The sequence below is a fragment of the Pseudopipra pipra genome, chromosome 1, assembly GCF_036250125.1.
Source record: "Pseudopipra pipra isolate bDixPip1 chromosome 1, bDixPip1.hap1, whole genome shotgun sequence".
Taxonomy (NCBI): Eukaryota; Metazoa; Chordata; class Aves; order Passeriformes; family Pipridae; genus Pseudopipra; species Pseudopipra pipra.
The window spans coordinates 146,922,165-146,946,623 of NC_087549.1; the positions used below are offsets into that span (position 1 = coordinate 146,922,165).

Sequence of the window (24,459 nt, forward strand, 5' to 3'; positions counted from 1 at the left end):
ATCATCTTTCATTAATTGCTGGCATTTTTCCTGCAGGAACTGGTTCCATGAAAAGGGCTTTTAGTCAAATGTCCTAAATGAAACAGCCACTTAGAACCCAAGAACAAGGTTGAAACAAGGTTCACCTGACTTCTCTAAATTACACTGGAAGGGTGAAGATTTTGGTTTTTGGTATCCTTATGTCAGGACTGAACCAGACCCCACAGAACAATGTCCCCAGGAGTACATCTGTGTCTGTATTCTGGAGTAAAGACCAGGTCTCAGGGCACTAAAAGGCAGTTCCATCCACCTTGCTGGCTGTCAGCTCACCTGGGCTTGGGCTTTAACTGTCCTTACTGAATTCAGATAGAACCAAGCCTGGGGTATATGCTGGCCAGGTAGGTTGCAACATTTTTTACCCTTTCTAGCCAAATGGCCAGCTCAATGCTCAGGCACTGAGCAGACTCCCTCCCGGGAATCCTGGGCTCAGCTTTGAAAAGCAAGAATGAGGCTTGGCCAGTGCAAACATTTCCCCTCAGAACTGACTACTGAAGGTCAAACAGCTTCTCCTATGAGCACGTTACTGGGACAGGAGAAGCAGCATGGAGGCAATGTCCCTGTGCACAGACAGCTTTAACAGCAGGGAAATGGATCTCCAGGTGGAACAACAGGGAGCAAAGGCTGGTGCCCACAATAGGATGAGTTCATCGAGGTCACTCCTCTGCCTCTACTGCTTGCCCACATAGGTGAGAAGGCTGCTGTGTAGGAATGCCCATAATGAGTACAGAGGGTCAGGTAACATTTGAGAAGACCTATTTCAGTTCTGTGCCATGAAGTTTCCGTGTGTGGGCAGTTCAGAAACGAAGTCCAAGGACATCCTGCCTGCTCTGAACTCTGGGCTAAGTCCAGTGAAGTCCACAGAAACATTCCTGGTCTACCTCAGTGGGCTTTGAATCAAGCACTTCATGCAGGAGGGTTTGGATAACTTCACTTCAGAAGCAGCAGTGACCACAATGACCCACCATCCTACCACCCACTTAAGAATACTCCTGTCTTCTCTTCCTAACTTACAGGATCCACAAATACACTCCCAAGTCCAGTGGTTACCCCCATCTTCCTCACTAAAGAAAGATAATGAACTCAACTATGTCAGGAATATGGAAATCACTGATCACATGCAGATGTCACCATTTTTAACTGACTGATTTTTATTAAAACTCAGGGAGAGTCAGATATTTCCCAGAGTTGAACATGAGTCCTTCCTTAATCACGAGGTGGCCATTTTATGCTCCCATTGCAATTGTTCCCTATTCTTCTGTAGCAGAGACCTTTTTTCCAGCTACCAAACATTCAGCTCACATTAAAAACATAAAACAGCAAGGATATTCTGAAATTTATGGAGAAAATGTCTGGAGAGAAACCCATTTGCTGATACTGGAGTAGGCACCGTAGAGACAACCCAGCAAATCAGAAGCAGCCAGGAACAAAGAAATATTTTCTTTGTCAGACCAAGTTTTATAAAAATCCTGAGCTTTTGACCTTTAGACCATAATAACTGATTTTTGTGAAATTGCTCCCAGGTTGCTTGACAATAGTTGGGAGGAGAATGAATCCATATGTCTTCACTTTATATTAATTTCTAACACTGTCAGGAAGCCTAAGGGGCTGCTTTACCCCAAGCAGTTTGCACAGCATAAAAGAACAATCCCTGCCTCTTGCACAGGTTGTGTTGCAGCTTTTGCTTGATGATTCTAGTTAAAATATACTTAGTTACCTGGATTTGACTATATCTAGTTAAACTGATATAATATGCAAGGGAAACATAGGAAAGTGTTGATTATGTTCATTAAGACTGTGCCAGTTTGTAACCTTCAGGTTTGAGTCTCTGAATCCTCCCATGCCTGCTGAGAGTTTGGTGTCAGGATGCACCAGAACTGAACAGAAACTTTTCAATTAAATCCTTTCCAGTTAACGAAATGTTTGGCAGAAACACGTCAGTTTGGGAGAAAATGTTTCCTCGCTCTTGGTTGGAGTTTCTGACCAGAAAGAGGAACAAAAAAAATGATTTCAGGACTCACCTGCCACAAAGTGAAAGGGAACAGGTCTCATGCACAATCAAGTGCTGGCAGCTGCCAGATTTGGTTAACAAGGTCCATGGAGAAGACTTGGTGCTTATAGCAGAGGCAACTGCTGCTCATAAATAACTGCTAAGCCAATTGCTGTGTCACCTGAGGCAACATTAAGACCATCAGGCATGTCAAGTTCATGGGATCCCATCCAAAGCCTTTGAAACATAAGAAAGTCTCATTAATCAAAGTAACTTCAAATCATGAAGTTAACTGTTGATCTGCAGGTAGGGAAAGTGAGACACAGAGCAGCCATGTCCTGTCACAGTCCCAGTCACAGGTAACATCCACCTGCTTACAGAGGGTATTTCTGCACGAGAAAAGTAAGAATGTGAAGACAGTTTCTTGCTGGACAACTTTAACCCTTATGTTTTGTTCTTTTGCAAGTCATTCAGAAATTACCTGGGAGCTGTCACTGCATAGCTGGGTCAGCGGTTCCAGCACATGTTTACAGATTAAAAAGTTATCTTTCATGGAGTATTTGCTGTCTCTGACATGTGCCACATGGATGATAGATTGGCAGGGTGAAAACTCTGAGCATGAGAAATGTGATGATTCACAAGAAGGGCTGTTCTTGGTAAAGAAAATGAGGTTTCCCACTGGCAAAAGTTGACCATCATGTGGTAACTCGGAACAAGGGCAGGAAACTCACTTCCTCCACAGGCACAAGCAATACACCACTCTGTCCCTGAAGAGCAAATTAAAAGTTTCCTTAGGTTGTTGAGATCAGAGATCCAGATATGTGCTGTGGTTCCTCTTCCTCATTGACAGCAGCAACTTCCACTGCTAATCACACTAAACTGAGCTTTTTCACTTCACTCTTTAGACTTGGTAAATAGGGTTGAGCAACCATCCTTTTTCCAGGGATTTGATTTCAAAGCTCTTGCAGTTTTTTCTTCCATGCACACTTTCAGTCATTGCCAACTTTTCCTTCTTTTCTTTCCTCTCTTCCCATTTCCAGATCTGGTGGGACATTAGACTTTCTTAAGCTTCTACTTTTTTAAGGGCTTGGCACAGAGATATCATCTTGATCGCTGTGGCCCCAGAGTAAATTCAGTAATTCTCTTCTGCTACGGCTTCCCCTCTTGAGAAGAGGCTCCTTTTCACTGCAACTTTTTGCTGACGATGTTGCTTGCTTTCTCAAGAGTTTAATAGTTGTAGGCTTTGATAATTTTTTCCCTGCTTGCCAAAACCCAAAATATTTAAATGCTTACCTTGCCTCGCACAATGGAAAGAACCTACTGTGCTTAAACGTGGGTTTAAGAGTTCAACATCTAGGCAAGAGGAGATTGCCAATGTTTTAAAGTCATTCATTTCCAAAACAGAGGGGAAAGCAGTTCTGCCATGATCTGTATTTTATCATCTAGCATGTTATTTGTAAGCCAGGAGGACAGAAGGGACATTTTCTCTCTCTTGTATTGGCCAGAATAACTCACAGTGCTTTTTAAAATCAATTATATCACGTAGCAGGTTTTCAGTGGTTCAGCCTGGAGCTGCTGTCAGATCTTAGAAAACAGCATTGCCAAAGACCTTGGGGAGCCCTTGATCCAGCCCCAGGGTGTGATCAAAAATATGTATGTAAACTCTGACTGATCTTTTGCTACCCTAATCTACTAAAAATTATTTTTCTGCATCAGACTTCAAGCCCTTCCTTCTGAATATATCCCTTCATGCTTTACAGGCTGCTCATGCAGGAGAACTGACCTCCCTGATACAACCTCATCCATGGTCAGAGTCTGAATCTGTCCATCACCTTCAGTTCCAATCTTGCTGCTTAGCTGGAGCAGAAGGTTTATTCTTAAGACTTTGGTGTCTTTTAATAAAACTGAAAATCCCCAAAATACATATATTTGATGCTATGTAGTTGTGTTTTCCCTATGGATCTGTTTTGGTATTGGAGGGTTCTGGAGGTATAAAAACTACAGCTACTCTTAAATATTTTTAAATCTTTTTGTAAACTTTTTTTTTTAAGTCAGAACAGGTGGTTTTGTAGAATCTGAACGACTGTACAGGCAACAAATCAATAACCCTTTCAAAGACAAGATTTCTGAACTCCTGGGTAAGTCTCCAGATCACAGCAAAACTGCAGATGGAAAGTGGTGCTTGTTTTGCTCCTGTTCTGTGGATGCCTGAGACCAGATCCACTTCCTAGGGGCCAACTACAAAAGTTATGACTATAGGTCTAAGAAAGGGGCTGGCCTTGGTAATTCCTACCTTTATTGGACCTTTTTTCATAAAGGTGGGATACAAAAAGATGACATACAAGAAACTGGAGAGGCATTGGCTGCCAGTCCCAAGTGAGGAAATTTGTTCCAAGAGAACAATGAAGTCCTAGGAAGTGAGCCCAAGACCAGATTTTTGGAAGGGAGGCACTATTTCTGTTGGAGTGGGACAAGTGATCTATAACATCTATTAACTAACACCTCCCCTAAATAAAACTTCACCAGAAACTTTGATGGGCCATGCTTTTTTTCTACTCCTGTGTTTATTTAAATAGGTTGATTCAATTCCAGTGGTGAATGGCAGTAAAGGTGAAAACCTCAGCAGTGCCACTAAGTGAAAAACTGTCCTGCTCTAGCAAAGTTGTTCCCTTCAGCAACCCCATCTCTCACTGTCCTACAGAGGCAGCTGCTGACAATGTGATGGGGAATTTTGCAGTAGGTGACTCTTTGGCCATATACACCTATACAACAGAGAATTTGCTCAAGAATAGACTTGGTTAACAAGCCCAAAATACCTGCAGATAGTCACCTGTGTCTATTTGTATATAAAATTGTCATTGCATTACAGCCAGCAATGTTGCTAAAGGTTAATTACTTAGATAAATTGAAAAATCTATGTTCATTTACAAATGGACATAAAATGAAGTCTCAATTATTATAATTTATTTACACTGTCAACTTAGATGAAAGCATATTTAAAAATATTGCTGAAGGCTGGGGCCCTGGGGCCTGATTCTTCAAACCCTCACCCTTTGAGTGGCACCACTTGAGCCAAGAGCGTTAAGAGAGAATAAGGTTTGTGTTTTGCTGAGAAATAAAATGGATCTCATTTAAGAATAGAGTACGTCAAGAATTCCTTCCTTGCCCAGAAGTCCTGCATATTTAATTTGGATAGTCTAGAGCATTTTTGTGCTACAGTAAATTCATAGCAAATATAAAGAGACACTTCCATATATTTATTATTCCAGAGAGACTTGTAGATGGATTTCACCTCACTTACCATACCACAAGCAAATTATGTTGAAATCCTTCCAAGATCTGAAATGATATGTTTATAAATTCTCCTTATTGAACTCTTGGCCTCAAGTAACTTTATTATAATAAAACATTTACGTGTTCTATTTATTTATTTATTTATTGAAATGCTTTCTGTTTACTGTGAGAGAGGTGGCAGCAGTTTGTAATTTCACATCCATCAGCTGAATTTTATGCTGCAAAACAATCATAAAGCATAAATGCACCAAATAAAAAAACAACACCCCAGTGTATCAGATATGTAATGAATTTCTGCATGTACTGTTGTTTTCATTATGCTGATTTACAGCCACTTTAATGTACCCAGTCTTCTTAAACAACTTAGAGTTGATTGTTCTGGAACTAGACTGCAATTCAAGATTACAGTGGCTCTTTGCCATCTTTTAGGAAAATTCTAAACCCCTCTGGGGGCAAACAGCCTTGGATTAAAGAGTTTGGGTTACTCAACTTACAAATGATGTTCCAGCCACTAAAACTAATTGCTCAAACGTGGTGGAAGCAAAATCAACACCACTGGAGCTGGGGACAAACAAGCAGTGAGGGATCACAGTGTCCGCAGGCATATCGGTCCTGAAGTCTTAAGAATTCCTGATGCGCTCAAAGTAACTTTGCTTGAGGATTTGCCTTTAATGACCTGATGCAGTTCTGGCATTACTGTGTGTTATTTGTATTCACATGCAATAGCCTGGCACAGTCCTTCTTGACAGTGGCACATTGGCTGGTATGTGCAGGCAGGAAAACACGCAGCGTAAAAGCCTTGCTGCAGGAGGACAGAGCTTTCCAGCAAGGTCAGTATTTCAACCACTGCCCCAGGTCTCCAGAGGCTGGAGGAAGGAGAACCTCTTTGAAACAGAGTCAATATCCATGTACCTGCTGTGCTTCCAGGAAATGTTTGCATCCTTCAAATAGCAGAGGAAAAAAGGCAAGTTTATACATCCCAGAGACAAATCAATGTCACTACAACCCCACAGCCCTGTTAGAGAAAAGTGTCCCCCCAAGCTTCATTTTCTGTTCACTGCCATAGGTTTGATCCAAGGATGGCTTTTAATATCAGTTTTCTAGAGTTTCCCGTTCACTACATCACAATGCCCTGTGATGCTGGTAGGTCCACAGTGTCCCCGCTATGGATGGGGTGTCCCAGTCCCAGCTCCAGAGCCTGGGAGCTGCCTGGAGGCCAGAGCCTGGGTTCACACAGCTGGGCCCCTCCTGGCCCACCAAGATGCCCCTGCTCAGCCCCCAATCATGGTAGGGAGTGATACATTTTCAAGTTACAGAAATGCTTCTTCAGATGTTACTCAGTGGTTCCTTGGCTCGATGAGCATGAGGCTAAGCCAATACCTGTTTGTCATAACTGTGATTAAACCAAATTTGCTGGTTAATAGCAAGGACTGGGAAGCCAATTGTTAAACTTAAGTAGAAAACACCCCACAAAACCTTGTGAACCTCACCCTGGCCACAGACCATGCTGGGAAGGGGCTTTGCCTTTTCTTCCTTAAGCATCTCCAAGTATCACTGCTGTTGCAGTTGCTGTCACTGAGTTCCTCTCCATCTCCCTCTGCTTTGCCAAGACAGCTCTGAGCAGCACCTGGGACTAAGCAGCAGCCACTAATGTTGCAGGTGACAAAATCTCCAAGATTCATTCCCAAATCTGACTTTTCTGCACTGGTGTGGCCTCACCTTGAATACTGTGTGCAATTGTGGTCACTGCACTATAAGGAAGATATTAAGCTCTTAGAGAGCATCCAAAGGAGGGCAATGAAGATGGTGAAGGGCCTTGAGGGGAAGCTGTGTGAGGAGCAGCTGAGGGCATTTGGTTTGTTCAGCCTTGAGGAGAGTGAGAGGAGACCTTATTGCAGTTACATCTTCCTCAGGAGGGGAAGAGGAAAGGCAGGCACTGATCACTCTGTGGTGACCAGTGACAAGACCTGAGGGAATGGTCTGAGGTTGTGTCAGGGGGTGTTTAGGTTGGATATTAGGAACAGGTTCTTCCCCCAGAGAGTGGTTGGACACTGGAACAGGCTCCCCAGGGAAGTGGTCACAGCACCAAGGCTGACAGAGCTCAAAAAGTGTTTGGATGATACTCTTGGGCACATGGTGTGACTCTTGGGGATGGTTCTGTGCAAGGCCAGGGGTTGGACTTGATGTTCCTTGTGGGTCCCTTCCAACTCAGCATATTCTCTGATTCTGTGATTTTCTTGCTCAGCACCCTCTGCTCCTCTTTACTGCCCAGCACCAGCATCCTTGCAGGAGCAGCCTCTGAAGCTACAAAGCCATAAATGCCAGCAGTGACTGTAGCAGGAGTTAAAGCAAGTGCTGCACTAGAACTTGCTGCCAGAAATGTGGCTGAAATTACTACTACTGATCTCTCTTTTAATCTTATCTCTTTTACAGGCTCTCTCATCAGCTTCTCAGTGAGCTGTAAGTATTGTAATAACATTAATTAGGTGTCCATTAGTATCACAGATATCACTTTTCATGCAGCATTACAGAGATACGGATTTATAAAATGTCAATATTTTCTTTCCCTGCAATATGTTAATCGTGCTGCAAGTTGCCACATGAACAGGCTTCATGGAGGCTGTGATATTTATGCTGATTTAACATTTACAAGCCGCCAGTCTGCCTGGGCACTGCGCTCTGCACAAACGCATGTGAAAGGCTAATGGGCTGGACTGAAAAATGTGTCTGACTTAAGTAATTTTATAAACACTTTAAACACATTAGGACACTTACACTGCTCTGCAGACACAGGGCCTGGTCCTATTCGCTGTCAAAGTGGTGGCAAAATTCCCACTGCCTTCCCTGAGACCCAGCTCACTGTGCCTTAACTAAACAAATGTGCTATAAATGTGCAATAAATGTATAGTAAATGTGCAATAAATGTAGAAAATGCAGAACCATTTGCACCCATAGCGGAGAATGCCTCAAGTATAAGATACATGGGACCATGCCTGGGCTGGACTGAAGGCCCATGATGTCGAGGAGCATTTGAAAAAGGGTTTATTGCTACCCTGTTCTCAGGGTAGGTGCCTGCAGTACCTGTGCCGTGTTCAAGCTGCCTCATAGATACCTGTATGTCCTGTGATCCAATTACACATACTGTGATCCCCTTGTGGGCTTAAGGCTGGACTAAATGGACATGTGACAGAGCTCCTCAGCTGGGCTGCAGTGTTGGACAGACAGGTGGATCAGGGCACAGACAAGAATGTTCCCTAAACTTCACACTGCAAGGAGGTAAGATGATGGGACGTATCAACTCATGCCTCTCAAACATACTGATTATCTTCTTAAACACAGGTCAAGTTAGAAAACATGTTATGTGGCTTCACCATCAGCTTTTCCTTCCCATCAGCATCACCTTGCCAACTGCCACTCCAGTTCTCTAGCCACCCTACCCTTTTTCTCCATGACCCCCTGAGTCCTCAGAGCATCACCCTCCTCATTCTTCACCTCTCTCCTTTGCATAAAGAAAATTCAGCAAGGCAGAGGCTGCTGCCCCCACGCTGCTCAAGTTGTCCTCTGGGCTCCTCATACTCTGCCATGTCCCTTTACAGACATCTGTTCTTCCCCATTTGTGGCAGATTTCTGAGCCAGGAGACATTGTGTAGGTCTGTGTTTGCTCAGGACCAAATGCTGTTGGGATTGATCCACCACAGGAGCTCCCAGATCTGGTGGAGCTCAGTAGTTGCTCCTGCTGCTGATGGAGTTTGTACTGGAGGAGCCTGTTGGTTTCTTTCCATGAGAGCAATTTCTGTAGATATTGGTTGGTCCTAATGTTTGTATCACAGTATCATCCTCATTTTGTAGCACTTATTTCATGTAGTCCTGACATGATAACAATGTCCAGTTAATCTTGCATGGAAATTTCCTTTCAGGGTCCATTGGTCTGCACTGATTTATGCAGACACTGCTTTCTTGTGTCACTGTGAACTGCTCTCCATAGATTTTCTGTGTCATTGATTTGCCATCATCTCCACAATCCAATACAATTTTCCTCCACTTGCATTTGATATTCTTATGTTGACACCAAAGACCTGCATCACTAATATTGTATTAACATCATTTTGACATGGGAACAAATCCTCATGCTAATAACATTTACTGATAATAACTCACCATAATGCAGTTACCAGTAATTTGCTTTCAGAGGATTAAGTCTTTGGACTTGACGTTCACACATCCTCTTCAAAGTGTTCCTGATGATTGTAACCTGCAATGCACCTTCCTCTCTAAATTGGCACTAATAACCGCAATACCAAGAGTTTTATAAATTGGATTTACAAAGACATTTTCAAGTAAATATTTAATCCTCACAACAACCTAGGCAAGAATTACAGTTCCCATTCCGTATAACAATAAGCTGGAGAGGTTTTTAAGTTTGCTTTATGAAAAAACAGTAGATAATCCTTGGAGTAAGCAATAGCCCAAGGGCCATGTCAGTTATGTGGGAGACTCACAGCCTGTCCGCTCTTCCACCTGACCCAGACAGGCTCCAGATGGCTGCCCTGACCTGCTGGCCATTCCCCATTCAAGGATCTCATTTTTTGTTATAGTCAGAGATTCTGGCTCAAGCCCTAGCAATCTCTCTCAACAAAATTTAATCAGTACTGATATGTTCCCATGAAAAGTTTCAGTTCTAATAAATCAGCATTTTCCAAGAAAAAAAAAACATCTGGTTGGAAAACTCCCAGCCCACTCACATCTCTGCTATTAGCTACAGAAGGTCAATATTATTCTCCATCATCAGGACCACCTCTACAGTCCAATTTTTTAAGAAAGTGAAACTAAGGTCCCGATAAAGGATCTATTTTTTTTTTCAAAAGTGCCCAAATGATGGAAGACCCCAGCAATTTCATAGGACGCCTGTTCCAAAGTCATTTGTAAGCTTTTGAAAATCCCACCCCAAATCCATCATTTTGAAGTCTACTTGATTTTTAAAGTCTGCAGTTCAAAGATGCAGCAAAAGCTAAACAAAAGCTTATTTGAGACCACACAGCAAGATCATACTGTCCACACTGGGGTGAGAAGAGAAAGTTTTGAGCACTCCTCTCCATCTGTGGGTAGGGCAGCAAATCCCGGCTCTTTGCAAGCCTTGCTGGTGAAGGCAGCTCCTTTTTCCCCTTCACAGCCATGTATGTCACCAGCCACAGTTCCACTCATTTACCAAAATAATTGGAACTGTACAAAGCCAGAGCAGGGCTCCTGCCAAAAGGAGATGTCAGGGCCATTACCCAGAGATGCATTTCAGCAAACTTCATTGAGCTCAGCCAGCAGAAGCTGTGGATGAAACCACTCCTTTGTGCTTCGTCCATTGGCAGAATCATGAAATCACAGAACCATAGAATTATTTGGGTTGGAAGGGACCTTAAAGATCATCTGGTTCCAGCCCCTCTGCCATGGGCAGGGATTCTACACACTGATCAAGTTGCCCAGGGCCTCATCCAGCTTGCACTTGATGACACCAAGTAGCCCAGTAATAACTTCCAAACCTGTCGTGCTCATAGCCAGCTGAGAAATTTTGGGGAAAACAAAAGGATTTCCCGAGTTGTCCACAACCCCTCTTCTACTTGCTGAACCAACCTACTCAGCTGAGAGCTTTAGGAGAGCTCAGTATTACATTGTCATTTTGTCAATAAAATGTCATTTCATCAATAGCTCATCCAAGTGGACAAATGTTTCAGCATAATTAATTCAACTGCTGCATTAAGGAATGTTGTACACAATATTAATCAAAAAGTACTGTCAATATAAGGGCCATATATAAACCCAGCTAAGAAAACTACAAACCTGTTTTAAAGATAAGCTCTTTTTTCCCAAAATGATCCTTCAGTCTAGGGAGATGTGGATTCTGCTGTTGAAAACGCCACTGAGAAAATAGCATGATAGACCATGGAAATATATTTAATTCCCCAAACTGCTTCCTTATCAGGGCATTACTGGAATGTGAATTTAAATTGTACCATCTGATATGCAGGGATCTCTGATCCTTAAAGGAAACAGGATTTGTGTTTCTTGGGAAATCCTACAATTTTGACATTTGTGTTTGTTCTAAGTAAAAATAAACTGCAAAATGTTGTAAAACTTCCTGAGAAAACATGGCTTTGAAAACATGCCGTCAAGTCCAGTAAAAGCATTTTCTTGCAGCACGAATAGAAATGCTTCTCCACGTTAAATTTTTACAACGTCAGATCTGCAATGAAAATCAGGTTATTTAATCCTAGGACTGTCAGGAATTCCTCTGCGAGCGACTGTCGAATCGCAGGGCAGTGACCACCGCTGACCTCTCCCTCCCCACGCTGCCGCACTCCTCGCATGGTGCTCTGCAGGTGCTGCTGCCTCTCCCTGCCCCACTAGCCCTCCCCATCCCCACACCTTGACTCTTTGCTCGTCCCTCCTCACCTCCCACCACCCTCTCTCCTCTCCCATCTGTGTCTCCGGGGTCTCCCCACCCGCCTCCATCACACCCAGCTCTGAATTTCCCCGCCAGCCCTCGCTGCAGGTGCGGTACCCACGGTGCTCAGTGAGCATCACACAGCCGGCTCTGTGCTGTCACCGGCTCCTTCCTCGGCCCGTTCCCCTCGCTGCGGATATGTCTGACACCTCACTCCTCCGGTACCGGCTGCTGCAGCCCATGGGAGGCAAAAAAAAGCAATGATAGGGAGGGAAATGCTGCTCAGATTCCGACCAGGGTTATCTCCGAAGCAAAGGCAGCTCCCGGGAAATGCAGCACAGGAGGCTCCGCGGCTCACGGAGGAGCCACTTTCGAAAGTTTTATGATTTGCCCAAAGGCTGGGTTTGTGGGATCAATGACAGGAGGTGTGCCCTGCGCCAGGGGGGCCTGATCCCTGCCAGCTGCGGCTGTAAATCGTGGCTCGGTGGGTGTGCAAACACCCTCACTGGAAAGACTTCCAGCAGGGTGAAACAATAACGTTATTGCTTAACCTGGGTCTTGGAAATGTCTGAGCCATTTTTGCTGATCTAAAGAAAAAAATAAAAAGCAGGCAGATATTTCAGATATTCAAGAATTTCAGCCCACATTGATCAAATGTGTGAAATCAGAAGCAAGCAAACCCAAGTCTTAGAAGGGGTGTTACAGGCATATTTATTTACTGACAAAGTCAGCAGCTCTGCCAATGGTAACAATAATTCAGACAGGAAAAATACACTATTGCTCTCACTCTTTAGAGAGATACCAGTATGAGGCTCAAGGGGACAATGCAGCAGCATCTACAGGAACTGTACTGGATTTTACAGAGACAATATATATGAATATACTCAGAAATTTTTCAATTCTTTTATTTGCATGATTCATTCTATCACAGAAATAGCTCCACTGTAATCAGCAGAGCTGCATGAACAAAGCAATTTAGTTCTGCTCTTAAAATTAAGCATTTTATTATGAAGTGAATAATATGAATTTTAAATTATTTTCTCACCTTCTATAAACAGCATCCTGTTCTAGAAATTTGCATCAGGTATGTTATTAATTCCATTACCTTCTTATAATTATTTCCCATCCTTAACATGGGATATAATTTGTAGCATCATGCAATTGATAATACGAAGTGTTATCTGTCCCCAGAAAATTATACGTGCCAAAACAAGTTGTCATATGCCACACAAATAAGCCAGTAAAGAAAAGAAACAGCTTAGATTTATCTATTTTATTTGTGTTTGATATTTTCAATGTGTCTGCATTTTAAATGTATTTTAATGTAAAGGTTAATGGAGTTTTAATAAAGGGCAGATGGCTACTTTAATTGCAGAACACCCAGCATACTCTTTTAAAAACCTCTTTAGCTGGCTAGACAGATATTAATAATTCTGAATGCCATTAGAAAAAGCAGAGGTTTGAATCAAATGATTCCTCAAACTTATTATTAAACCAAAACTGCAATCACTGTACACATTTTGCAAAGAAAAATTGTATTATCAATATATTTCCCATCAAGTGATCCTGTGAACTCTCTATTATCTATTACCTATAGCTAAATTATAAATACTAAAGCAGTAAATGTTCAAATTCCTATTATATATTGTTTATCAGCCAGGTGTCAACTTTCAGCCTTTTTTTTTTTTTAATTCTCTAAACATTTTGCCAGTCACTCAGTCTCCTCCCCACTTCACTAATTTGATTTATTTTTTGCAAGAGCATGATTCCTGGATCACGTGCCGTTATGCATGCACATCGCAATCCCTGGTATGTGTCTTAAAAACAGAAGAAAAAAAAAGGAAATAAAAAGCATGAGCTATTTTGTACTAGGCCCTGTGCCAGGCAGAGCCTCCAGAAAATACAGTGAAAGCAAACTGTATCTATGAATATCTTCAGAGCAGCCAGTTCACTGGGAGTGGAAGGTGGCCAAATGCTGTGCAGGAATGAAGAAGCCACAGGTATAAATACTGTGGGCCTTATCACCAAAATAATTTGATTCTTTGAGTATTTAGAGTCAGGTACTTCAAAGTGCTAATTAAATTCTCAGGAGCTCTGATGTGAATCTGAAGGCACAGCAGAATGACCATGTAACACCTGAAATAATTTAAACCGGACAGCAATTTTCTGCCTTGGAAATAATTTCTCTAACCTCTTCCTGCCCCCACTGCAGACCCCTCTGCACAAGCCCATGTACACCATAACCATCCCCATCACCCTCTGAAATTAGCAGTTACATTAACTAGGTTTTGAAATATTGTCTGGAATGTGGTTTGGGGCTCTACAATGGAAGAGAAGTAAGTTTTATATCATTTTATGAATGGACATTAATCAATGCTAAATCACAATGAGAGTCTTATGGAACCACATATTACAGTCTCCTAAATCGCAGGAGGAACTTGCCATGATTAATGTCACTACAAAGACAATTGATACAATCAATAGTGAGAGCAGTTCACATTTAGGTTTTACGTTTTCAAGCCCACCATGGATGGGAGAGACCTTTGGAGCCCAGGCCAGGAAACAATAGTATTTGCCACATTATTAATCTGCCCTTATGATTCGTCTTTTATCCTTCCTGGCATTTATGTTGTTCCTCTGACATGCACACTAGAGGCCCAAACAGTCACAGAGCTGAACAGCATGAAGGTGAAGAGTCTCCATATGTACCCTGGAGAGGTGGCAGGCATCCCACTCTCCATCCATCTGTTATTTCCCCAAATAATTCCTCTAAAATTATTTGCAAGAAGCTCTGGCTGGCTGGAGAGGGGATCCTATGGAGGCAGGGCTGGAGATGGAGGCTGGAATCACTGGAATATGAAATCAAGGCAGCCTCCAATATCTGTGGACCCAAGGTCCTCCTGGCACACTTCTATTTAGAGGGACCAGTGACACAAGGTGAGTTGGGGACAGCCAAGTGCAACTCTGCCTCCTACAGGGATGACCCTGTGCCCAGCTTTTCTTTGCCCAGGCCCACAGCCATCAGGGAGAGGCTCAGCATCACCGCAGATGTGGGTGGGAGGCAACTGCTCTGTCCCAGGTGTTTAAGCACAAGGCAGTGAAGGACCGCCCAGAAAGCCCCAGGATGTCCCAGGGACCTGTGTACAGACATGGGGTCAGACATGGAGCCCCCACAGTGGCCCCCAAGCCCTCATGTGTTGAAGGGCAGGATGGGTGGGCTGGACCAGGGAGGAGGCATCAGCAGGGATGAAGAACCTGGAGACTGGGGGTGTTCATGTCCATCTGTGCTAGGGGGGAGCCCCAGAGGGACAGGGGAGCAGGAACCAGAGCATGTCCCCCACAGTCCCAAACTGTCACAGCCCAGCCATGCTCACCTACCCCCCTCCCATGGCTTCTGGCAGCCCCCTCCCTGGAGCCGGCCTGCTCCCGGGGTGCTGCTCCCTCAGCCTTGTTCATATTCAGGTACCCCCCATGGGCTTGTGGGGGTACCCGAGCCAGTCCAGCTCCTGGAGAAGGTGGGATTGTGTAGAGCCTGTGGCTGCTCAGGGAGGGCGGGGCTGCACCGGAGCTAGGATGATCCTGGAGAGGAATTAAGCAAGATGATCCACTATACCCAACCTGTCTTTTAGGGCAATTCTCAGGGGTCTTTCCTGCGTGGGAGAGGGGAGCAGAGAAGGTGAAAGAGCACTGCCCCCCCCCGCTTCTGATACAGGAGGGACACACACTTCCCCCCTCCATCCCCAGCACATCCCTTGGGCAGTGTTTTGGGAGGCCCTGCAGACCGCCCCCGCCAGAAGAGGTCTCGTTATTTTACGCCCCATTACATACACTTAGCACATATTTAACACCCCGTTATTCCCTCTCTAGTGCCCAGCACTGGCTCCTACCCAGGACAGCAGCGGGGGGTGAGGGTGTGTACGTGTAGGGGGTGTGTCCCTGCACAGCCTCTAGCCCCTTTCTCCTGGGGGGTGTGCGGTTTTTCGCAGCTCCGGGAGCTATACTGGAAAAAGCCAAAACAAAACAAACGCTCAGCATTTCGCCTAAACGCCCAGGTTTGTCCTTAGCCGCTCGGTTCCCGGCAGCAGTGGCAGAAGGAGCAGCGCAAAGCGATTTTCAGAGACTTGCCCCGCGCAGCCACCGCGGCCGCGTTGGGAGCGCGGAGGGGCCGCGGGGTGGCCGGTCCCGAGCGCGTAAAATACGCGCGGTGTTTCCCAGTGATGCATTTAGCCAGATGTTTAAGACGTATGAGAGAAGAGTAGTTAAAACCCACATTATATAGTTCTGCCTAGTCTAAAATTGCACGTGCTGACCCATATATTTTAAACTGTAAACGGACTCCAGTCACTTAAAATATTGCAACGTCGATAGGACTAATTAATTGGAAATAAGAAACGAAAGAATACAATTAAACGAGGAGAGAATCATTTTCTAATTTAATAGCGGGACATTTATAAAGATCACAAGCTAAAAGGCATCGAATGATCCTATCGACGGAGTGTTAAATCAGCGCAGCTGGAGGCGGGGCACGGCCCCGGCCCCTCTCCCTCTCCTCCGGGCCGCCGTTCCCACCTCCGCCCCCGCGGAAAGCAGCGCTCCAGCCCGCACCCGCGGAAGCCCCGCGCGGTGCCCTCAAATACGGTGATATTTTATTAGCCTCCATTTCCTAACAGTAATTTATTGCGATAAAACAGACACCCGAGGTCCTCTTAAATTGTCTTTTCATAATGAATAAATTTAAACTGGCTAATTAATATATAAACTAACCCAATTTGTCAGGTTGATTTGTATTTTAGTTAATTGTGAAAGTAATTACCACATGGGCAAATTAACAGCTTTCTGGAAATGACCAAGGCAGGGTTTTTATTTCCTTCCTGGGTGAAGAAAATTCATTTTTCCCAGCTCTTGATGTGATGAATAAAAGTCATAAATCTGGGTGATTGGTGCAGGCAGAGTCTAAATGGCTTCATATTTCATTTTAGGTTTAATAGAAATATTCATGCTCTGTTTTAATGAAATTAAATTGAAGGGGGGTGGACTGAGAGGCTGTCGGTCGGGGCTTAAAGGGGCAGTGCACATCTGGTGGTGGGCTTTTTGTTGTTTTCTTGTGGATGAGCAAAAACTGTTCAGCCTCCGTTATTCCAGACAAACCACCCCCGATGCGGGGAAGGCAGCAGTAACAGGAAAAAAAAATAAAATTTTCGTTAAGCATTATCTGAAGAGAAAGTCCTAAGCAAGCCAAGCAAAACTTTGGAAATGGCTTGTAGGTAAGGAAAACAAAAAAAAACCCCAAAAGCATCTTGAAGTATCCCGACCTCCTAATGCAGGCGCAGCTTTTTGCCCATATAGGGAGGTGTGAGGTGAAGGAAGGCTTTGGGCAGACCGACCCTTCTCTCCAGGATGGACGTCTTAGAATGCATGAAATGCCCTTTCCCCGGGAGGGACGTTGCGTAGGCGGTCGTCCCTGAGCCTCCAGCATGGACAAGGTGCTGGTGGAAACCCAGTTGCCTTTGGGACGTGCCCGGAGCCCTCCCGGTATCCCCAATTCCTTTCCCGGGAGAAAGAAACAAGTTTGATAACGCACAGGCATTTTACAACTGCCTGAGGGTGTTTATCGCAGCCGGAGTAGCCGGGGGAGCTCGTTTTCCCCCTAGGATAGCCGGTCACACCCGATGTCTGGGGCAGCCCCCCAGCCCAGGAGCGGCCCCGGCGCGGGAGCCGCCGGCAGCCGAGGCTGCTCCGTAATGGACCTGATCTGTGACTTGTTGATTTCCCCTGAGCAAATAAGGCTTTGATGCAGTCCCGGCGAGAGTGGTTAGCTGATGAATTGACAAAAACTAATCAGCTTTATTGGGAAACAGGTTAAGGGCAGCAGAGTGTCAATAATTCTCTGCCTGACCCCCTCATCCATTAGGAGAGGCAGCTGATTAGACCGAGAAGACCCTGTGCTTTTTGCACTGAAATTGCTTTCATAAACTCACCATTATTAGCAGTCAATGCAAGCGGCTAATTTAGAGGAGACATCCCGAGGATGTCACATTTATCAGGGAGGTTTATGTATCATTATCTCATTTACAGAATGTCGCAGTGTAATATGTGTTTTTGGCAATAACGCTGGCCCCGCGCCTGCGGTTTGTAACGGCTTTGGGGACACCGGCCGGCGTGGGGGGGGTTAATTCGGATAATTGAGAGACACCCCCACCAACGCTGGGCTCCGGGCGCTCCGCTGTTCCCACCGGGGTTTACCCCAGTGCCCCGCGCCGCCCCCTGCGTGCACCGCCCCGGCTTTTCAAAAGGCGAGATAGGCATCTGTTTGCCCACGGCCGGGGGAGCGGGGGCTCTGCTGAAAGGGACCACCCGGGGGTGTCGGGGGAGCGCGCTCCTTGCGCTATCTCCGCCGAGATAACCGCGCATTGTTGGCTCCCGGGCAATATATTGGATCAACACAGGTGCGGGAGCCGCTGGGAGTTCAGCAGTCCCGGATGCCCCACGGCACCTGTGGGGACAAACACACGGAACGGAAAGGTGAGGGGGAAGGAAAAAAAACCCTAAAAAATAAATAAAAAAAAAGGAAAAATAATATAAAAAAAGGGAAAATAATAATTAAAAAAAAGGAAAACAAGTAAAAAAAATATACTCATTAAAAACAAAAAAAAGTTCTGAAAATCGAAATCCTTCTCTAAGCACTAAATAACTAAATATCCATCAGCTGAACGATGCCTGCGTGCGGCACTGGGCCGGAGGCGGGGGGTGCGCGGACGGGGTGTCCAGCCTGAGCCCGCCCCGGGGGCGGTGATGGACCGGGGCGGGGGCCATGCGGTCCCGGTCCTTCTCCCCCACCAGACGGCCGCGCATTCCGCCCCATCGCCGCTTGGAGAATCATTCTCGGCACCGGCCACCCTCGATCGCCGGACCGCGGGCCGCGCAACCCTCCGGCGGTACACGCGCGTCCGCCAGTGTCCTGAGCGCAGCCCTGCGCTCACGGCTCTCTGCTGTCACGGGATAGTTTTCCCTGCAGCTCCGTCCCTCCTCCCCAAAACTGCACCGAGAAAGGGCCGCACCGCAAAGCAGTTTCCCTACGTGCGGGACCACCCGCATCCGGGGCGCGCCCGCGCAGCCCCGGCGCCGTCGGGCCGGGCACCGGGAGCTGGCACCGGCTCGGCCTGTGACAGCCGCGTCCCCGTGTCCAGCGGGATGGACATTCCCCCTGCCCACCATCCACTTAAGCGGGTGACCCTCAGCCCTGTCGGGGCCGGGACGCGGGGAAGGAGGACGCGGATGCGAGTCCACTACCCACCCCCCTTCCTCCGTGGAGTCGGCCACGGGGACGAGCCCCTGTTCCGGACACTCTCTCACAGCCGTGGGACTGCCCCGCACGTGGGGCACAATGTGATGGTCCAGGGGAAGCGTGGGGCCAGCTGTGGAGCCCCGGCGGAAGGCGGCGATGGCCAGGGGACTGCCGAGCTCCCGGGCCCTTTCCCTTAGGCCTCCCCTGGCCCTTCAGAGCGCGCCGGAGGCCCGGCAAAACCGAAGAGGCTAATGAAAATTATCCACCTACTCGGTATCCCCCTCTTCTTCCCGGGGACCGGGGTGTACGGGGACTTCGTGCGGCTGCGGGGCTCGACCCCGGCCCCCGTGGCGTGTGCGGGCTATGCCCGGTGCGTGTTGGGGTTCCCCGGGCGGGAGCGGCTGTTGTTTGGGTCTGGGTGTATCTGCTCTCCGGTACCTGTGTGCAGGAGTTGCCTGTGTGCGTGTGACTCCACTATGCCACACGTGTGCATCTGCTGTGTGTGGTCGTGCCAGGCCTACGTACAGTTGTGTCTGTGTGCCTGCTGGAATTGTGTCCACACGTCTGTCCTGCTTGTGTGTCTGTGTTGTGTTGTGTCTGCTGTGCGAGTGTGTCCAGAGGCTCCAGTGAGGTCAAGGGGCAAAAAAAGTGCAGGAGAAAAGGGGAATACCAGAGCACAGAGCAAAGGGTGTGTGTCTGTATGTGCGGGTGTGTGTGTACACCCCGCAGAGTTGCTCAGTGCCTCCTGCCCACGGAGCAGTGGCGAGAAGGAGACCGAGGCTAAGTTGTCGGATATTTTGTTGGTTGTGTTGTACTCCTCAGGTTTTGCCCCTTCTCCCTTTCTTTTCGCCTATTTATCTCCTCATTATTTTTACTTTTCCCAGCCCAGGCGCATGGGCCTGGGGGGGCAGCGCACCCTTGTTGAGTGGCCCCGGCAGCCCCTGGGACACAGTCCCACCGCCCCCCGAGTGCGGAGCGGCCCCTTCCGGGGGGGCTCACGGCGGTGGAACTGAGACACGGGCATTTCCCGCTGCCGAGCGCCTTCTCCGCGGGACTGGCAATGGCTTTTTGAAGGGAGAGCCTGTTTACCTTGACAGCCCTTCATGCTGCAGCCTGACCTTTCGCTCACACCGCCGGTGCGAGGGTCCCACGGCCCCCCTGAGGAAAACGGGACCCTGGGTAAGGGAGCGACCCCTCGCTCCGCTCTTTCCCTTTTCTGTCCGGGGCTGTTTGCTCGAGATAAGCAGGTGTAATAACGCTGTTGACAGACCCGGGATTTGGTGGCGGGGTGACTCCCTGACCCGCAGGTGTTTATTCTTTCCGACTCGTTAAAAAAGCGGCCGGCGGCGCGTTTACGGCAAATATTTGCCGTGCGTGCGGGAACGGTGGAAAACTGTCACCGGACACACAGTCCCGCGGCGGGGAGAGCTCTCCCCGCGGAGAACAGCCCGTTTGCCGGGACCATCCCCTCTCCCAGTATCCCCATCCCGGAGTCCCCCGGGGGTGTGTGCGGGAGGGGGCGGGCGCTCCGCCGTGACGGGTGGGCGGCGGGGCCAGTGAGGGGCGAGGCCGCGGCGGTGCGGGGCCAATGGGAGCCGCCTGCGGGCCTTGAAGGGGCGCGCCCCGCGGAGCGCGGCCGCAGTGCCGCCCCCGCCGCCGGGAGACGCGGCCGGCCCGGGGCAGCCCAGCGGTCCCGCCCGCCCACGGCCGCCTCCCTCCTTCCTTCCCGCCGGCGCTCCTCATGGAAAAATCCAAAAATTTCCGCATCGACGCGCTGCTGGCTGTCGACCCCCCCAAGGCGGCGGCGGCGGGGCAGAGCGCGCCGCTGGCCCTGGTCACCTCGCTGGGAGGTAGCGGGAGCAGCAGCAGCGGGAGCGGCAGCCCGCCGTCCTCGTCTTCCTCCTCTTCCTCGTCGTCCTCTTCGTCCTCCTCCGAGCATCCCGCCGGCGGCCCCGCCGACTGCCTGCGCACCGACAGCCCGTCCCCGCCGCGGCTCCTGGCCGCGCACTGCGCACTGGTCCCCAAGCCCGGGTTCCTGCCCGGGGCGGGCGCGGGAGCCCACCCGCACCACCACGCCTCGGCGGCCGGCATGGCCCTGGGACTGCACCCCGCGGCGCCCGGCGGGCCGGGAATGCCGGCGCAGGCGGCCCTGTACGGGCACCCCGTGTACGGGTACTCGGCGCTGGGCGGGCAGCACCCGGCGCTCTCCTACCCCTACTCGCAGGTGCAGGGAGCGCACCCCTCGCACCCCGCCGCCGACCCCATCAAGCTCAGCGCCGGCACCTTCCAGCTGGACCAGTGGCTCCGGGCCTCCACAGCCGGCATGATCCTGCCCAAGATGCCCGACTTCAACTGTGAGTATTCGCCTCCCTCCGCAGGGCAGCCGCGTCCCTTCCCTCCCCTGTCCCGCTGCGGGGGCCTACCGGCAGCTGCCTCCTTCCGAGAAGGGAGAAACCTCCTCCTGCCCCCGCCTAAATAAATTGCAGAGTTAAACCTGAGGCGATATTCTTATTTTTTGAAAATTTTTTATTAAAATAAAAAGGAAAGAAATAGCGGTCCACAATGGGAAACGGGGACGTGCGGTCACCTCTCTGTTCCCGGCCCTTGAGGAGCCCCGGACAGCCCAGCCTCTCACGGCAGGTTAAACGGGAAGGTGGCAAATCTCTCCCTGCCTTTGCAAAACGCCCGTTCCGGAGGGTAAAAGCCGCTGGGGAGGGGAGGTGGGGGTGTTGTGTTCAGGGCAGGGGCAGGAATCCCCATGGTGTCCCCCAAAATCCCAATTTCAATGTAATCCCCCCCAAAAAGTGGGGTGGCAGGTCACATCACTCACCCAGCGTTCTTAATTTTATTTATCCTTTATAGGAAACGGGCTTTTAATAATGATGTCGGGTCCTCTGGGTAGAGGGGTGTAGGGAGGATCTGGGGTCGGCCAAAAATGTGGGGTTCTGCGTTCCCTGGCGATAACGAATGGACAAATTTAATCGGAAGGGTGTAGGTTTGGGCCCAAGGAAGGCTGGGAGCGCTGAATGGAGCCAGGCGATCCCGGAGTCCCAGCAAAGCGCGGAGCTGAGCTCTAGGCCTCGCGGCGATGGGGACCTTGCATGCATCTGGTTTAAGCAAAGATCATTTTCGGAGGTGTGAGCTCTCGGTGGGAATGGCCGGTTTAACAATACCGGAGGTGTAGTTTTACGAAAATCATGCCAGGAAAAGAATTGCGATTTTTTTTTTTTTCTCCCCCTTCTCCTACTCCGCACACACATTCTCAGACAAAAAAGTCCTTTGTTTTCACTCGAATTGGGGTTGTTTAGACTGGAACATTCAGGAAGAAAAAATAATTAGGAGAGCTGTCAGAGCCCTGCCTCTCAAACAAGGGGCAGAGGGGAATAAATAACCGAGCGAAACGGGAATGGAGCCTCGGAAAATCGCACGGCGGTGAGAAAATCTCCCGGGCGCTGCGGCCGGGAGCGGACACTGTCCTTTTCTTTCTGCCGCTTTAGCGAGCTGCCACCAACCGCGGCCGGGGAGCGGGAGCCACCCCTTCCCAGATTTCTGATTTTTCTAAACCAAATAAACCAAAGTAGCAAAAATACTTCCAGACATGGGTCGTAGAGCTGCCCCGGGGGTGTCCGAACCCCACGAAGGGGCTCAGTCCCCGTTTGCTCGCCGCTGGATTTTTTTTTCCCTCATCTTTTATAAATCCTTAATTTTGCTTATTATTTTTGAACGTGGAAACTACGCCTTTCTCCTCCCGCCCCCCCCTCCCCCCCCTTTCAAAGATAGTTTTCCACCCCTCGCTGCTGATTTACGCCCCGAGGGGCGGGCGGTGACCGGCACTCCCAGGGCGGTGTGGAGCAGGCCCCTGGCTCGGTCCGGGTCCCGGCCCGCCGGAGGGATGCCCGTCTGCAATCCCGCTAATTAAACGGATATGGGCGGGCTGGGATTGCGGCAGGTTTAACTAAAACATTAAATGGAGCAAATTGCCGCTCCCTGGAGAGCCCAGTGCCCCTTCGCCGCGGTCCCTGGCTTTGGTTTATTGTCTCGCGTTTGTTAGGCTCTTGGGAAATCAAGAGACATATTTTGCTTTATTTAAAAGATTTAATTTAATTTTTTTTTTTTTTGGTCCCTGTGGGGAATCCCCTGACACTATGAAAGCCGGAAAACCTCGGAGCCGGGGGACTTGGAGGCTGGAAGAAATCCCTGCCTCGGTCCATGCTCCGGTGGATAGCTATCCCTCCTTGCTTCAGTCACACACACACAGACACACAGAGTCTTTCCTGCCTCCCCGACTTCCCACGGCCCTCCTGGAGGATGCGCGGGCACGGCAGGGCGGCTCCGCGCTCACCTCCGCGCTCCCCCCTGTCCTTTCCCAGCCCAGGCGCAGTCCAACCTGCTGGGGAAGTGCCGCCGGCCTCGCACGGCCTTCACCAGCCAGCAGCTGCTGGAGCTGGAGCACCAGTTCAAGCTCAACAAGTATCTCTCGCGGCCCAAGCGCTTCGAGGTGGCCACGTCGCTCATGCTGACCGAGACACAGGTGAGTTCCCGCGGCGAGGGGCGGGTGGGGGACGCTGCCCTCGGGGGTGGCGGATGAGGTGATGTGTGTGTGTGTGTCCCGTCTGCCGCAGGTGAAGATCTGGTTCCAGAACCGACGCATGAAGTGGAAGCGCAGCAAGAAGGCGAAGGAGCAGGCGGCGCAGGAGGCCGAGAAGCAGAAGGGGGGCGGAGGGGAGGACAAGGGGGATGAGGACCTGCTGCTGCCCGCCCCCGAGAAGAGCGGCGGGAGGAGGATGCGGGAACTGCCCGACAGCGAACCTGAGGACGAGGAAGAGGAGGAGGAGGAAGAGGAGGTGGCGGCGGCGGCCGGGAGGTGCTGCCCATACCACTCCTCCGACTGCTCCGAGGCGGACGAGGAGGACACGCAGCCCCGGGGCCGGCACGGGGCCCCGTCGCAGTCCCAGTGAGCCCCCCCGCACGCCCCGCTCCCTCCAGCCGTCCTTCCGTAGGGGAGTCCTGCCGCTCGTGGTTGGCACCGGCCCCGCTCCCTCCCTCGTTCCGATTTCTTCCTGCTTGGAGAGGGATGGAGAAGAGGATCCTCCGCATGCTGGGCGGGGAAGAGGATTTACGGTGAATACAGTGTTATTATTGACTGAAAAACAGACAAAACTTGAGCTCCCCACCCCCCCATCCCTGCCCCCTGGAAGCTCGTTCCTTTCGCTAAGTATTGGAAGTGTTTTGTTCTTACTATATATCGGGAAAACTGTTTATGTCATGAACGTTAAAACTGCTGGAAATCTCAATACTGTCTTTATTTTTGTATATGGTATTTATAAAAAAAAAAAATTACCTCTACTTATGCATGCTAAATTATTCCCTAGGCCCTCCCACCCTTGCGATGGGGTGGAAAATAAATGGCGTTTTGTACTA

General features: G+C 48.9%; 1 protein-coding gene across 1 annotated transcript; it reads left to right on the forward strand.

The window, feature by feature from the left end:
- The first annotated feature begins 20,439 nt into the window (after nt 1-20,439).
- Nucleotides 20,440-24,459, forward strand: MNX1 (motor neuron and pancreas homeobox 1). The gene is made up of 3 exons (XM_064670154.1): nt 20,440-21,392; nt 23,409-23,569; nt 23,661-24,459. The coding sequence occupies exons 1-3, from the start codon at nt 20,780-20,782 to the stop codon at nt 23,994-23,996; spliced, it is 1,110 nt and encodes a 369-aa protein (XP_064526224.1). The 5' UTR covers nt 20,440-20,779; the 3' UTR covers nt 23,997-24,459.